The 17,947-nt window shown below is 38.3% G+C and overlaps 1 protein-coding gene across 4 annotated transcripts in view; it reads right to left on the bottom strand.

Annotated features, from left to right (window-relative positions):
- Positions 1-343: 343 nt before the first annotated feature.
- The window catches only part of hdac11 (histone deacetylase 11), a 52,318-nt gene continuing 34,714 nt past the window's right edge, over positions 344-17,947 (bottom strand). For 3 of the 4 annotated variants that reach the window (XM_040003220.1, XM_040003222.1, XM_040003221.1), the window contains 3 exons: positions 16,558-16,654; positions 13,001-13,179; positions 344-2,404 (listed from right to left, as the gene is read on the bottom strand). In XM_040003220.1, the coding sequence (XP_039859154.1) occupies positions 2,162-2,404; positions 13,001-13,179; positions 16,558-16,654 (519 nt within the window). In that variant the 3' untranslated portion in view covers positions 344-2,161. Of the gene's footprint in view, positions 2,405-10,300; positions 12,375-13,000; positions 13,180-16,557; positions 16,655-17,947 lie in introns of those variants that run through there. The other variant, XM_040003223.1, reaches the window with a different exon arrangement.

The raw sequence follows: 17,947 nt of genomic DNA on the forward strand, positions 1-17,947 counted from the left end.
ATTATAAATGTCTTCAAGCTCACACTGAGGCCTGTGGAGCAGTTCACACATTTATATGTGTATTTGTATATGAATATTTCATACTTTAAGGCTGCCTGTTTATTTAAGGGAGATGAACAAAATGCATTGGACTTGTACATAATAATCTCACAGATGATAAATTAAATAGATTTTAAGTAGATGCTTGTGCATCCTTAAAGCATTATATGTTGAATTGAACTATGTGATCTGTTCAAAGCCTCTCAGTGCTGCTCTCCATGCCTGTCTGACTGTACATGATGTTATTAGAACAAACACTTTAAAGATGACGTTTAGGACTTCAACAATAATACAGACAGCAATGTAGTTAGCAATAAAACAGTTTTATTGGGAATTAACTTAAAAAACAAACAAACAAACATCTGTCTCCTATTTTTTGTCACACAGGAAAGACAGCATCAATTTCTGATGAGAAGACTTATTTAAAATGATTTAATGTACTAGTTTTTAGATTATTTGCCTTGATTTGTTCCTTAGAATAAGTGTTTTATGCCTATTTTCTTCAACATTTTGCTTAGAACAAGTGGTTAAAGCTTATTTTAGGTTTCAATTGCCATGATTTGTTGCCTGGAATAAGTGTGTAAGGCTTATTTCAGATTTAACTATCTAATTGTTCCCTAGAATAAGTGGTTAAAGCTTATTTTAAGTTTCAATGTTCTGATTTGTTGCCTGGAATAAGTGTAAAAGACTTATTTTTAGCTTTATTTAAATCTAGATATTCTGTTCTTATCTGTTCTTATTTCAAGAAATCTTAATAAGAAAAAAACACTTACCCCACTGGCAGATAATTTCACTTGTTTTAAGCAAATCTTCACCAAAAATAAGTGTATTTATCTAGTATTAAGGAGGTGGGTTTTTGCAGTGCAGGTTCACGTGGGACCACCACTATGCCCTGTCATTTGATATCAGCTTATATTAGCAAAGAAGGACAATGCCAGTATTTCACAGAAAGGCTTGTGATGCACTGTGACCTCAGTTCGTGCATGTTTTAGGCAGAGATTGATAGTAAAATGTCGTAGTGATCATTACACCCCAGCACACAGCTTGTATTCAGTCTGTGTCAGACGACGTCTTTAGTATCTTTTGGGAGCGGTGATTTTGTTTCAGCTGCTGCATTAATCATATTGATCTGAGTGTTTTTGTGGCTCCTTTTACAAAGTTTCTGCATGTGTAAACATCATTAGGGAAGCTCTGTGTCTAACTATAAACAACCAATCAAAAGTGAAAGCCACTGGAAACCCTGCTGTACAGGCTTTCTCATTAATCACTGAACACTCTGGGTTTTAGACTTAAATCTAGACATGCTGGAAGAAGCAGACTGAATTTCAGGAGTCTAAAACGTTGGGGGACGTGAGTTTCAGCAGTTAAAGTGCTCAGTCAAAAGTTTTAGTGTCTCAAATCTTTTCAATTACAGGGACAATTAGTACCTGTAATAACTTTAAACATTAACTGTACATATTAGATTGGATTCAAAGCACAAAACTCATCTCAATTAAGACACTAGTCACTTATATATATAGATTTGATCTCCTTTCAATGTTAAAATTCACCCAACGATTACTTCTGATTAAGATAATTACACTTTCATGTGCGGTTATGTTTGTTTTTATATTATATATGTTTTATATTTATAACTTGAGACATTATTTACACATACATTGGAAGTATATTATTTAAGTACATCAAGCCTTAATATAGTATATGCTTCATATGCTATTATTAGTTTTGCATTTCCTGAGATTAAAGATTACCTTTAGCCAAAATGCTGACCTGATCACACATTACACATAAAACCCATAACTCTCCTACTGATTAAACATTTAAAAAGCTCTTTTGTGCCATATGAAAGTCGTAGTTGTGAAAACACGGTTGTTTAAAGACAGCTTTTTCCCTCTGAATGATTATTCCCTTTGAGTATGTGTCAACCTGCGCATAACAAATGTGAAAATGTTACCAAAGCTTATGAATATTTAAGTGTACATGTGCAAACTTCTTGTTACATAATCTGAGTTTAGACAAGTGTTGAATGTTACAACAGCTGTCACACGATCACAGCACAATATAAAGTTACTTAGTGCTTTAAAGTCAGGTATGTTAGTGTTAGCTCCAGGATCAAGGCTCCTCAGACAGCTGTGGATGTTGACCCTGCCGATCCAGAGGTGGACGTCATGTGGGTCGTCAGCGGTGTCGATCCCTCTCCTTCCGCCGCGTTGCCTTCTATTAGGCCTTGCCGGTGCAGGTTGAGGATGGAGTCTGCGATTATGCGGGCTGTTTTCTTCTGATATCCTCCGGATGTCATCATGAGTACGGGGATCCCCCGACGCTTCGCAGCCCTGAACACGAGCTCATCTCTCTTTATAATGCCCTGGCAGAGAAGAAGGAGAAGAAAGTAAGAAGTAGAAGAGGCGGCAGCCTGTCCATGCTTTCAAGCACTACCTTCTCTGGATCCTCTGGACTTCTTTTCTCCTGAGAGAACAGGAAGATCTGGCCCAAAAACACACGCCAACATGAACAGACAAAGAGCTGCAAACAAAACTACACTTGTGGAGTTTTTTGTTATTGGTGATAATCTCCCATCTGTTGCCACTTTCAGGAAGCATCTTACAAAGACTATTTAACTACCAACACGTTACGGTGAAGGTCAAAAAGGATGGTGAGTGTCCCAGAGCCTCATTTGTAGAATATTGAAGCATTACAATCACACTAATGGAGCAGGCATGGAACTCAAGAAGCACTGTGTCACACATATGCCTCATACTCCTCATTTCATGTACCAAAGCACCCGCCCACTTTGGAGGTGTACATAAGCCATAACATCTCCCTGTGCCACTGCCCTGCATCACTGCTGCCCATCCTCCACCTGTAGCTCCCAACTCATATTTACTCATCAATCCTAAATTTCTGTGTCATATTTGCCAGGAATAATGAACCTAGACACCAAACTTGAACTCTAGTATATGACTGTAATAAATTAATGTGGCAAATGTGATTTGTTCGACTTAAATACTCATAAAAATGCCCATGCAAGGACTTGGCAATTACATCTCAAAGGCAAACTTGAGTGATAATTTTGGCCTCCAGCAATTATGAAAACAGAATAAATGTGAAAAAAATGCACTTTTGTGCAAATATTTTAACTAGGTCCTCTTGCTTCGGTGGTTTTCAAGTTAACAAATAGTTGTGCTAAATGTTCAACATTACAACTGCTAACTAGGATAACTGTGATTATAAGTTTAGCTACCCAACAGAGAACACTAATGTTTATTAGAACTTCCTTCAGTAACACACTGGAAGCTGATATTAGAATAGCAACAAACAGCCACCACTTTTTATGCAAGACAGTGCATCTCATTGATAAAAGATTTGATAAAACATGCTGATAACATCGACATGTCTAGTCCAGAGTCCTGATCTGAACCCAAGGACAAAGTCATGAAATCCACTACACTGAGTTACTGAGCTCTGGAACAGCTAGAGGAAGAAGCACACATGCATGTCTGTGGAGGGATTCAAATAGTTTGTGTCAACACTGTCATTTATTATGGAACATCTGTTAAAACACTGAGTGATTTGGAACATTATTAAGCATGGCAGAAACACATGTTCAGCCAGAACTTCAAATAATAATTATTTAAGCTGCACGCTGCTTTTTTTTTAAGGACATTTACCAGTTTAAATTAACAAAATAGGTCTGCAACATACAAGAGCGTGCCACCACAACTAACACATCCTGCACATTTACCTTATTTGCGCCAATTACTTTCTGGGATTCACAGGATCACTGGCTGGAAATCTCTGCACAGTAAGTAATAAATTCCAATTTGGCTCATTTTGACCAGCTCTCAGTACAATTTGAAATTTCCTGATAAATTAGTTACATGAAGAGCCCATGTGGCCTGATTCAGCTGAGCCTGCCAGTTACACATTTTTCTTTCCTGCTACTAAAGCAGTGCAGATTCATTCAATATTAGACACAAATGGGCTGGAATCATAGGCCTGGGCATGTTATAGTTCAACACAAAAGAACATCTGCATTGCACCAAACAGATTTACCTCATCCATAACATTAAATACCTTACAGTACACAAGGCCTAACTTAAAAGATACTAGCAAACCCAGATCTTAAATCAAAAACTATTAAACAGGCCCTGGATCAGGGGCATATCATTTTTTTCCAATAGTTAGATAGCAAATTCATAAAGGCAAAATGAACACAAGGAAGCGAACAGATGCTGGGGTCTCCAATGCCAAAACAACAAATTCTGTAACAATGTGTTACAAGAAAAGTAAAACCCTGTTTTGGCCTCCGACCTGGACATTCAATTCAATTCTTTATATAGATACTGACTAATTGGTGCCACCCACACCATTTACGAATGCATCTGCTAACTAGCTAATGTTAGCAGCCAAAACACCAACGCTAAAACTTCAAATTGTGGGACTCAAAACCCAACTGTTGACATCATGGTGTGCAAGTGACAAACATACAAATGACTTTAATGTTTAACCATGTATTAACCATGTTAATACTACTTTGCTTCAAAATACATTTCAGTGAAACCTTAGATTCAGGCTACACGGCTCAACTTCACACAGCTGCACAGCAGTTAACAGCTGGTTTTGTATCTCAGGCCCCCCATTTACTCTAATATGACTTAATGCAAGCGCTCAAACAAATGCAAATACATGCAGTCTATACAAAACATGTTTTTAATTAATTGATTAATCACTTGCTGTCTACACCCACGCACATTCAAACACCACTTGATACTGGTCTGACAGAAGAAATAATGAACCAGTTAGCACTGAATAAACATGCTTGACACCATGTTTTTTATTTCAGTAATTAGAGGAAATTAGTAAGGCTTCCATCTGCATTTTAAATTGATTGTGGTGAAAACAAATGATTTACAGTTATACAAGCCTCTGTACATACATTTAATGATATACACTAATGAAATGGTTCTAGGAAAGTTAATACACTATGTAACGAATATCAAGCACATGAATTCAAATTGCTGACTGCCAAAATGAAGTACAATACTCAGTGATCAGCTGCAGCTACAGCGTGCTCTCATTCTTTGATGTGTGCTTCAGTCTACCAAAACATAATTGTTATTTTAAATAAATAAAGCAGACTAGGCCCAGTCTTGAGTCTTGTCTTCACCCCACTCACTTAAACTGCCAGCATAGTCAAGCATATTTAGTAGAGACTCGATTCAGTGAAATGTGGTGCATACTCAGTCACTTCTGACTATCCAGGCTCAATGAAAACCCTGTTTGAGAGAAGGAACTGAGTGGCGCATTTTTCTCACATATAAGACAGTTTGTATGTTTCCTATTTTAAACCAAAATCAGCCTAACAAACAAACGAAAGCTGTTGAAATTCTATGACATCAGATATTTAATTTCTTTCTTTCCTTTTGTTTTTGCATCTTGTAATTTATATACTGGTTTCAGTGACCTTAATAAATCTTAGTAACTTGAATCTTCATTGTTTTTTGTTCCCAAATTAATCACATCCTGATGTTTTCCCTCCAAGTCATGGTTGTCTCAGCTAATAATCCCGGCTGGCAGTGTACAGGACCGATGGTGGGAGAGCAAGTAACACTTAAATATTTGAGGCTGAAATCTGTATAAAAATTTGCACCTCCAAGTTGCGTAGTGTATCCAATGAATGTTGTCCTAATTGTGTCAAACCCAACCATGCTTTTGCTTAGTTGTGGTGAATAGGAAAGCTGTTTAGAGCTATTATTATTTATTTAATAAAAGCAACCTACACAGTTCGTCTGATAAGCGGACGCAATGTATGAATAAGACATAATAATACAACGTAAGATTATGAGCCTAAAGACTTTTAACACTGTGTGTCCTGCAATGTCCCAAAATCATCTGATAGAGCATCCAGCTGCTAATTGCATGCAACTGGTTCTAAGAAACTGTGGGATACACAGAAACGCTGCGCCCAGATGATTATTAGCTTTAACCCTCACATCTTTTAACTGCTTCATTCATTCTCTGTTTTGCATTGACTTTTGAGCTGCAGGTCGTCCTCATTAAAAGAAATGTCTCCCACTGAGCTCTGATAAACCTCCAGAGAACCACTCTGTCACCGAAGCAAACATTTGAAAACTTCCAAATGTCACAAACATGAGTTTTGGGGCAGGCCCAGAGATTATGTTTTGTAGACATGTTATTATAGGATTAAGGTGAGGAATGAATTCAGCAGCTGTGGTGAAGTGATTTGGCCCCAGCTGAAACAATGATGTAGTCTAGATTTGCTACAGCTACAGAGATTTTTCTCTGCCTAGGCTCTTCTCCATGGCAACAGGAGCTGAACGTATGTGTCACATTATTACCAGACACTGTTTTCTCTTTTGGGGATTTCAATAAACACACTTCCATACATTTAAGCTTTTTACAGTAATTAAAAACACTTCCAGAATCAGCTATCCCTACTCAGTGCCCGATTCATCATGTATACCTATGACACATTACAACTTTCATATCAACTTTACCTTTATACATTTTTCCAGCACTGACAAATGTTTGATCATCCTCTGACTGCCTAGTCCAGGCGTCTGCAACCTTTAACACCCAAAGAGCCACTTGGACCCGGTTTCCACACAAAAGAAAACACTGGGAGCTGCAAATCTAAAATGAAGATAACACTGCATATATTGTTTTTTACCTTTATGCTTTGTGTGAACAACTAAAGTAAGTAAGTAAAGTTTATTTATTAAGTGCTTTTCACAGACAGGCAGTCACAGCGCTGTACACAAATATTAAAATAAACAATACAAACAATAGACATTATACACAATGTAAAAGGTCAAATGTACATAATGTAAAGAATATAAAACACGTAGATCAACAAAAGGCTTGTTTGAACAGAAAAGTTTTTAACTGCTTTTTAAAAGTAAAAAGCAACTACAGTGTGCTGCTTATGAAATCCATGAAGTGCTACAGAGAAAATTACATTTTATTTATGTAATTAACACATTTTGAACTCTTAAAGAAATATAACAAAAGGAAAGCTGAACTAAAATGATCCAGCAAACAAAAACTGTCGTGAGCCGCCCTTATATCTCCTTTGGGCTTTTGGAGCCTTGACCTGACTTTTAAAAAGTAATTGGAAAAAAAGCTCCATGCTGCTAAAAAAAAAAAATAGATATTTGCAAAATTCTGCCTAAATATGTATTTTACCTGGTTAATGTGTGTGGCGGGGCGTGGTCTGCGGACGCACCTGAGCGGGACCCGCAATCACGCCTCGCTGCCTTAAAGTCTGTGCTCTCTCTGCTGTTGTGTTGGTGTGTGTCGGGCTGTGAGCTGAAAAGCTACAGCCGGCTGTGTGCGTACAGCAACCGTGTGAAAAGTGGTCAATAAAGAGATGCTGAAAAGCATGCTCATGGAAATATCGTCGGGTTTCTCGTGATATGTTTACAATAAGACTTGTGGTCCCGAACCTCTGCGCACAGCGTCTGCAAAACGGGGCTTTCATCTTTACGCAGGACTGTAAGCTGTCGTCTGTGAGGCGTGAGCGCTGTCTGTTTTTAACATAGTTCACGGTGGAGAACAGCTGCTGACATAATGTGGATCCGAAGATCCATAACTGGCCTACCTGGGGTTGAAAGTCTCGATAAATGCACGGCGTTTTGGCGGATACACCGGCTTCCGCGAATGTGACGCTTATTTTGAGCGATGAAAAAACAATAAGATATAATTTTATTTTTATATTTCAAAATCACAATAATCTTCCAATTTAGAACTACAAGGTAAAAAAAAGAACTAAACACAAATAAAATACACTTCAGCTAAATACTTCTAATTTATTTTCCCAAACCACGTGGAGCCGCAAAATAAAGACTAAAGAGCCGCGGGTTGCCGACCCCTGACCTAGTCATAGGTGGTGAAGTTCTTACAAGACTGCACTGTATTTATACTTCCTGTTTAGAAACTACATACTACAATAAATATTGGGTACAGGACATTGACCACACCGCTAAAGTAATAAACCTGGATGTGAGGTAAGTATTAGAAGCAGGGCTAAATATAAAAACATATAGTTCAGTAAAACTGAATGTTATGACCTCAGTGCTAGAGCTGTTCGATATAACGATATATATCGGATGACGATATAAAAACGTCTATTGTTTCATTTTACACTATCGTTTGTTTCGTGGTGTCGCAAAATAAACTGTGTACGGCAATATTTTTTTATGGTTTTGATGGTCACTGTAGTGGCTATATTAATTTCTTAAAGTTCTCTCTTTCTCTTATATTTAATATAACCACACTACAGATGGACAAGCGCCTGTTTTTATGCGTTGTCGCTAGCAACAACAACAACGGTAAAACCATCGCATGTCCGCTTGTTTATTTTCCACATAAACCTTTCACAATAAAGCTCAAGATCCTGTTGAGACTTTTCAAAATAAACTGGATCACGTGAAAGAGCAGATTATTTACGGATGAGATTTAAAAAAGTGCCGCCAGGTGCTAAAACATAAACCTTAGACTCAAACGTTAGAACAGGCTTTTCCCCGCAGCATGCTGTGTAATAAATACTCGCAAAGAAAACGGCGGCCGTTACAACTTATGTCTAAAAATGTATAGTTTCATGCAAGGGCGTAGATTTGGTTTAGGCATTGGTGGGGACGGATGATTCAACCACCGAACCCTGTCCTGTTTCTTTTTTTCCCCTTTTTGTCTTTGCTTCTTGATAAAAGGAGAAATATACTGGCCTACATATGCTATTCTACGTGCTTTTAAACCATTTAAAATTACAATTCATAGTTTTACATTTGAATTATATAATGTTAAATTACTATTAAACAAATGACTGACTAAGTATTTTAGGCTTTAGTTTACTTCAGCCATATTCCATATAAATCAGGTATCATACAAAAATAAAAATAGCTTCAAATACAGTTAAGACAATAAAAGAATATGACTTTAAGGACTTAACAACATTAATTCAGTTATAGTACACCAGCATCTGTTATATTTTGGCACTAAGGGAACACTGAATGACCTGGTGGCTTTTGTCCATAAAACTACTCGTCTAAGATTACCACAAAGTAAAAGATCTCTCAGCAAAATTATGCAACATTTTAGGCACTACTGCTCCTATCAACTCAGTGAGCTGGGATTTTTTATTCTAAACATGAACTACTGTTACAGCAACAGACATGGACTACTGGTGTCCCACGCAACAACTCAATGTCCACTATGTGAAGGGGCCACACACATGCCTGCTCCTCTCGTTAATCTATAGCACCAAAACATCAATCAGTCACCTGTGACCTCGCCTCTCCACCTCTGTCTGAGCTACAACATGGCAGAGCTGCCTCTGTCACCTGATAAATAACAGTGAGACATTCCACATACATGCAGTCACACACGTGCTTCAAATACAGTCATGAACCAACAGGTCATCAGCCAATTTCACCTGTGATCTTGTGTCACCATTGATCTCTGAGCTTTGTGTTGGTTCTTCTGTCACCTGACAAATAGGACATACATGACAATAAGAATAAAATGTGGAGCTGCTTCAGTGTTTCTGTCAGTTTGTGCAGATCTAGACTCATCAGTAATGTTTGAAGTGTGAGTGCATTTTAAAAACAATTTGTGCAAACTGCACTACAAGGTGGAATATTTGCAAAATCATGACTACTTTGTGATATTTTGTCTCAAAAATTAACCCTATGAAAATATCATTACCATTAGGATGAAATTATTGTGTCTCCAACATTTTAACGTTAGACATATAATTCTAACAGGCTCTGTAAACTAATATCCTGGCTGCTCGAGGCTGCTGTTTTCTCTGACACCTTCAATCAAAAATAGAAATGCTGCTCTGAGACTGAGAGAACTAATAGTGCTGCATGTTGTTCAGTTAGTTTCCAAAACATGTTATTCATGGTTACATACAATTTTAGACTGATGTTGGCCAAAGCCTAGCATAGCCTGTAACGTTATTGTGACGGACACATTTTATGAGTTAACTTGGCTTTAAGGTTTGTTTGAAAAACACTTTCTTATATCCAGGTTCTTCCTTTTTACTGCCATCCTCCTCTCCTCCTTGCAGGTCCTCGCAGCGCAGGCTTGCCGCTGCTAAAACTAAACAGAGCTCCCTGAGAGGCACAGCCAATCACATTGCCCATATTTGTCACATGAGGTAGGACTCCAGTAGAGAACGTAATTTAACGCTTTCTGCACCGCTGGGTGAATGAGACGCTGACAGATCGTTGTTTTTTCTTTTCTTTCTATCGTTTTTTTTTTTTCTTTACTCGAAGAGATCAAATTATTCGTGGGGACATGTCCCTTTCATGCCAACTCTACGCCCTTGGTTTCATGCATCGGTTAAAACACTTGACTCCAGGTACATGACGCCCAGTCGAGCTGCCCGAGATTCACAGAATTTACAGAAAATGTAAAATTTTTGTGATTTATATCGTTATCAGACGATAGATGTCTTACATCAGGATATGAGATTTTGGTCATATCGCACAGCCCTACTCCGTGCTAAAATACGGAGCTGAATCTGTGACACTGTAGGGATAGTCACAAAAAACAAACAAACAAAAAACAGAACATATCAAAGGTATCAGACTAACATTAGTTCTCTGAACACATGCAGCCCAATTTTTGGTTAAATGTTGCTAATTGTTAACTGTGTGGTCGCTCAGACAGGCTGCATATGTGCAGCTCTGGAGGGAGAGGACAGAATGAGACACCATGGAAAAAGTAACGCGTATATAACCAAAGGAAGTGTGCCGTATCATATTCATCCTCGGTCAGATACAGCAAGAAATGGTTTATTTTGATTAGCTGACAAAAACGGATGGATATTGTCAGAACAGATAAAACAGTAATATGTTATAGGATTTCTCTGGTTTTTAAATGTCCTCCATTGTTGCTTTTAGCAGTGTGTGTGTGTGTGTGTGCGTGTGTGTGTGCGTGCATATCCAGTACATAACTGGTTTTAAAAAGAGGTAAATACCACCACAAAAATAAAGCCAAAATACAGAAGCAGTGTGTGAAAAACAAAGTACATTGTTATGGCTTCCATGGGAATTAATAGGGTTAAGTATCATCCAGGTATGGATAATCCAAATGTATGTTAACACAATTCCCAGGAAGAAAGACATGGACAACTATCCAGTTGCTGTCGATTAACATGGACACGGACTTAGGGTTATATAACTTATATAACCCTCTAAGTCCAGCAGTCAGTTTTCCCAGGAGTGGTTGTCCTAGCAAATTCATCCCAAGATCAGACTGTACAATGCTTATGTTATAGATAAGAGGCAAAACAAAATAGGAGTAAGCTTGAAGGAAGAGAATGTGAACAGTGTTGTGGAGGTGAAGAGAGTGTCCGACAGGAGTTTGTGGCTGCAAGTCAAAGGGCTGATATTAAACATTGTCAGTGCATATGTCCTACAGGACATGTAGGTGAAGGGAACAGAGGTGATGAGGAGGAGTTGGGTAGGTAAGGTATTAGGCAGAGAAATTATGTTGTTGGTTAGGGTGATTAAGGACAGAGATGAAAATGTAATAAAGACTGAAGAGAGTGTGTTGGACAGAGCACTTTGTGAAACTCATTAAAATAGAAAATATGAGAGAGAGGAAGACAGATGGAGGACAGTTAGTGAATCACAAAGTGTAGAGTATTAGTAAGGAGGAAGTGAGGGCAGATATGAAGAGTGGATCCAGATGTCGAGGACAGAGGGCACTGGACATTTTTATCAGACTTTTTAACATGACTGTGGAGACTGACAGGATGCCCGAGGAGTAGAAGAACTGTACTGGCAGCTATTTTCATGAACAAGGGTTATGTGCAGAAGGTACAGAGGGATAAAGCTGATGAGCTATACCGTGAAGCTATTGGAAAGAGTAGTTGAAGTTAGGTTTAGAAGAGAAATGACAATCAGTGTGCAGAAGAGCACTGCAGATGCGATGTATACTTTCAGAGTGTTGATGGAGAAGTATAGAGGTCGGAAGGAGCTTCATTGCTTCTTTGCTGATCTAGAGAAAGCATGTGACAGGCACAAGAGAGGAACTGTGGTACGGCACGAGGAAGTCTAGTGGCAGAGAAGCATGTAAGGGTGTTACAGGACATGTATGAGGACAGCAAGACAGTGATGAGGTATATGGTAGGAGTCACATATGGGTTCAGGGATCAGCTCTGCACCCCATGTTGTTTGCGATGGTGATGTACAGGTTGACTAATGAGGTCAAGCAGGAGTCTCAGTGGACAATTATGTTGACAGATGACACTGATCTGTAGTAGAGAGCAGGTGATAAAGAGCCTGGACGGGTGCAGGTATGCCCTGGAGAAAAGACGAACTGAAGTTAGTAGAAGCAGGACAGAATACATGTGGATGAATGAGATGGAGACAGCTGGAAAGGTTATCATGCAAGGAGCTGGCAGACAAAACAAAACAGGAGCCTGAGCTCGAGGTGACAGAGTTGAAGATGTTAAGATTTTCATTGAGAGTGACCAGGATGGGCAAGATTAGAAATAAGTACATCAGAGTGAAAGCTCAGGATGAGCAGTTCGAACACGTGTGGAGGAGGGACGGAGGATACAGTGGATAAAGGATTTTAAAGATGGAGCGTCGAGGCAGGAGGAAAAGAGAAAGACCACAAAAAAATACATGGATGTAGTGCAGGAGGACATGCATGGATGGATGTGATGGACCACTATGGATATGGATAGGGTGAGATGGAGAAAGTTCATCTCCTGTGGTGACCCATAAAGCAAATTAAGAAGCACGTTCTTTTTACCTGACTATAGGTTTGCTGGGCTGCTAAACTTTTATTGCATGAGTGGAAACCCCACTGATGATGATCCAGACATCTGGACCGTCATTAGCAGAGGTCATTTGCCAGCTCAAAAATGGCAAATGAATGCTACTCTGAAACCCTTGTATAAAATAATCAGTAGTGACAGTACCTGTGGTGATATTGAGAGTCCCCCAAGTGGGTCCCCATCCAAGATGTCTGTCCCTGCATTATAAACGATGATATCAGGCAAGACCTCATTCAGTGTTCCCTCCATGTGGAGCTCAACCTTCTGAAGGTACTCTGAGTCTTCAGTGCCCCAGTCCAGCTCCACCTTCCTTTTTATTGCTCCTGTTGTTGAACAAAAAATTAATACAAGACTGGTGCATATAAGACACAGTGAAGCTACCGGACATAGCAACTCAATAATCCAACTGATACAAAGTAGAAGCATTTATGGGGAGTTGATTCCAAAGACATCACTTATACATGGTCTAGGAATTGCTGCAGTATTTCAACAGGATTTCTTTTAGAACTGGCAGAGTTCTGAGAGCAATAAAAGAAATGAATATTATGAGAAAGTGTAAGAATAAATCGTCGACTGACTGTAATAAAACTGGTATGGCAATAGTGAAGGAAGCCATTGATGGTATTGTAAAACTTCTGACTCGTATCTGTAATATGTGCTTCCAAATGGATACTTTTCCAAGTAAATTGAAAATCTTTCTACTGTTAGATAAAGCAGGAAGTATCCATCATCTTTCCAACCTCAGATTTGTGTCTATACTTCCCCTGTTTTAATACATATTAGAAAAACTTTTTATTAATAGGTTAGACAGTTTTATTGAAAAGTACAAGCAGTTTGACATAGTATGACACTGAGTGAGACCATTAACCACCAGGTATAAATCAGTGAAATGGAAGGGTAAAGCTTAAACACGGCCCATGCCATATTTTTGGTTAACAGAAGTCACACAGGAGTGGGGCTACAGACAGAGCAAATAAAGCATTAATGATACTTTAATTCGATTTACTCATGGATGCTAATCGTAGTTTTCATTCTAAAGAGCACTTGCACCTGAAAAACGGTGGTGTAAAAAGACAATGAATGAGATATTGAAAAAGATATTCAATAACAATGCATATCTACTTTGGAGTCTTTGTGTTTGTATATGGATACTTTATAGATACCTTACTGGTCCCAGGTCGGAGCCCTTTCTGCTCTCAGAACTCCTTTAATTCTTCATAAAACAGACTCAACGCAGCGCTGGAAACAATCCTTAGAGATTTTGTTCCATAGCATCACATAGAGAATTTTCAGCTTTGAATTTCACCAAATCCCAAGAGTGCTCTGTTGGATTGAGATCTGCTACTGAGGCCAGCTTTGTGAAATCATGCTGCGTCCTGTGGAAGCATCCATAAAAAGATGGCTACACTCTGGTCATACATTACTACATATACGTTGTGTTTAAATCATGCTCACCGGGTACTAAGTGATCCAATATGTGCCAAGAAAATATCTTAATATATTTTACACCAAATCCTGACCCTACCTTTCAAATGTTGAAATCAACACTGATCAGGCAACATTTTTGCAGCCTTATGCCGTCCTATTTTAGTGAGTCTGTGTTTCTTGTTCTTGGTGCTTCAAAGTTCAGTAAGGATGCCCTCTTTGTTCCCATGGTTATAATGTGTTTATTTGAGTTACTGTTGCCATTTTCAGTCAGCGAGCTGCTGTTCATTGGAAAACTATGAGCTAGCTAAGACTATTAGCAGAATCTAAAATAACAGCTGTCAGTTTAGACACCTGTGTATTCATGTTGCATGCCTGGTCTGTACCACTGCATATGACCACGTTTCATTAATGGGAAAAGCTTCTAATTCCTTGTAATTCTTTGTTTCTTATTTCAGAGTTAGACACCTAAAGTTACACTTGTAACTTGTGAACATTAATCTTACATATTGCACCTTTAAAGTGTACTGAATACAGTGTTAATTTTTACAGCAAATGTTGATTTAGTTTTAGTCATAATTTAGCCATCAGATTTATTTTAGTTTAGTTTCAGTTGATAAAATAAAAGATTATCACAGATAAAATCTGAAGTAGATTCCTTTGACTAAAATGTTTTACCGGTGAGAGTTTCTCCACACCATTTGCAAAAATCTTATTTTCCTTAACATCAAACACGAAATGTGTCTGCTTTTCTCTTCCTCCCAAGAATTCACATCACGTTGTGTTTTAATGGGAGCATTTAATTCATCGACGAAAGTGTCATTACATTTTATCATAGTGTTTTTCCTCAAGCATTCGTTCTTGTCGCCAACGAAAACTAATGAAAATTATAAGTTGACAAAATTATCCCTGATTGAATAAAGCGCTGTGTCAGTAGGTGAAAGTGGCTTTAGCTGTAAAAACAACTTAAATTACATCTTCAGCATCCCTAGTTTAAAAAAAATAAACTAACCAAACTTCTATAACAAGGATGCTGGATGTTACGTGTCTGATCTTCAACACAGTGGATGTGACATGTAAAAGCAGCACCCACATCAATTACATGTTTAACCAGCAATACATTAAACTGTAACAATAAGGTCAACATTGCTCCCTTTACCTGTATTTGTGTATGACGGACACTGGAGAAGATGGCTAATTATTTATAACAAGTATCAAGTAAGGATGCCGGACCAATGTGTGATTAAGCTCTTCCGACTTTTGTTTATGAGACCTTTTCATGTATATTTTACAGTAGATTTTATTGACTTTCTTTAGTAATACTCTGTTTCTAACATGATTAACAAACTAAAACAACATTGATTTTTTTTAATAGAATATCAATGTAGGTAACTGGATTTCTTCATTCTAAAATTTTACAATTCTGCAGAAGTGCTTTAACTCCATTGATACTAATTAAACTTGAAAATTATGAAAAAGGTTAATTAGAAAACCTTAATGTTTTTGAACAGAATAAGGCTGTAAAAGCAGGACGAGCCAGTGCAACGGCACATTAAAGTCAAACAAAAAGTTCTTGGTAGTTTTTACAAGACTTTCAAGAAAAAAAAAAAAAAAAAACAGAAGCTTGGGCTCTAAAGGTACAGAGAAATAATGTGTCTCAGAGAAAAAAATATGAAAAAGAATACGACGGCAGTTTTTTTTATCTTAAACAAGCCAGAATATACATTTATTTTACTCTCTTAAGGGGACCGACAATTATAAAATGTCTTAAATTCAATTAATTGTGCAAAGCAAGATAACTGGATGGAGGACGGAGAGAATTTTTTTAAAGGCAGACCGCGACATTTGCTCTGCAGAGTATTGTTAGAATCGGGGCTACACAGTGGAATGTGGTCCCTGTCAGAGGAGCTTCAATGTATTGACAGATTAATTTGTGCAGAAGCCATGATTATGGTGTTGCAGGGACTGCTGCGTGCTAGATTTCCCACTGAGTGCTAACAGAGTGAGTTGTAGTGCTCGGGGAAATCACAGCATAATTAAAACACAGTGACATCTAAGGGATGGGAGTGGGGGAAGGCAACTAACCACTGCTACTACCTCAACCTTGATGGGGTATTTGGAGAAGTGTTGGGTTTGTTTTTCTCATGCATTTAAGTCCTATAGAACATGTGAGCGGCAAAAACCTGTTTGAAGGTACGAATTATTTCAAAATTGTTATGAATTGAAAGGTCAAAAGAGGCAGTTTGAGAGGAAAATCGACGGTGCTTTTCACTCACTTTTGGCATATTCGTCTCCAGGGTAAATGTAGCGATTGTACATATCCATGATGAACACTCGCCTGTCGTCCAGAAAGTCACGCTCGTGTCCATTTCCCTGTAAAACAGCAGGACCACGTGCCATTAAAAAAAAACATGAAAACATTTTGATGCTGTCGCTGTTTCTCCAAACATCATTAAGCACTGACAAACTGAATCAAGTAAGCCTTTTTCACCCTTGAAGATGTCTTTGACAGTCAGCTACAGTACATCATTTGAAAGTGCCGAGGTCCACACAGGTGTCCCTCAGACCCATTTGTTTACCCGAGACATGCTGCCGCTGACTGACAGCAGCAGATGAGGAATAAATAGTCTTGTCATCTGAAGGCATTAAATGTTAAAAATGCTTTCAAAAAACTCACAGCTGTTCCATCACTTTTCATTCCCTCCCCTCCATTTGTCACTCAAAGTGTCTGGCTGCTGTCAGGAGATTAGGCTTTGTGCCAAGTTTAGTAGTACTGGATGGAATAATGGATGTATGGGACGTGAAGGACTGTTCTGTACCAGCTGAGCATCATGCTCAATGACTGTGTAATGCATTTTTATATGATGAATGGTAAAGATGGCTGCTTGATAGGCTCTCATGTCTGGTTCAACGACAAATCCAAAGTAAAGATCAAGTGAGTGAGTGGAGCAAAGCAGGGCTTAGGACTGCAACATCTATAGAAATTCATCACTAAACTTAAATATTACATTTATGACAAATGTCACAGATAAATGCAGAACTAAATATAATAATGTTTATATAAAAAATAGCATGGATCTAAAACAATGACAAATGAACAAAGTGGTGGGCACAGTGTCACCGAGGAGCCAACATTAGCTCAAATGCTGTGAAAGCAGAGAAGGCAGATGCTGCATCAAGAGCAGACAATTAAATAAAGAATCACCAGTCTCCAGAACGCCGACTCCACGATGTAACAACAGCTTCACTGTGTGAACAGCTCAGTTTGACGCTGTGGGTTTGCTTGTGAGAAGTAAATCTCTCCCAGCTGCAGTCAAAAAAGGAACGCTTTCAGTGGGTTGATGCCATGATGTCCGTCATGCATGTCATGGAGTGACATGCATGACGGACATGCAGTGGCAAACATACAATTTCTAAAAGAGCAGCAAAAAACTACACTGTGAGTCTGTAACCCGAACTGTATTCCTGCTGGATTGTTCATTATTAATTACTTTTAATTTAATTATTATTATATTATGAAACTCCCTGATACCAAACTCTGACTTCACTTTATGTGAAGGCTAAACTAAGTAGAAAACATGACTTTTTTAGATGAACGATATTAACAAACATTCTTATAAATCCTGAAGAAACTAGATGTACTAGTTATTTAGTGAGAGTGAAACT

Source organism: Simochromis diagramma, unplaced genomic scaffold (assembly GCF_900408965.1).
Source record: "Simochromis diagramma unplaced genomic scaffold, fSimDia1.1 OVJJ01000646.1, whole genome shotgun sequence".
Classification (NCBI taxonomy): Eukaryota; Metazoa; Chordata; class Actinopteri; order Cichliformes; family Cichlidae; genus Simochromis; species Simochromis diagramma.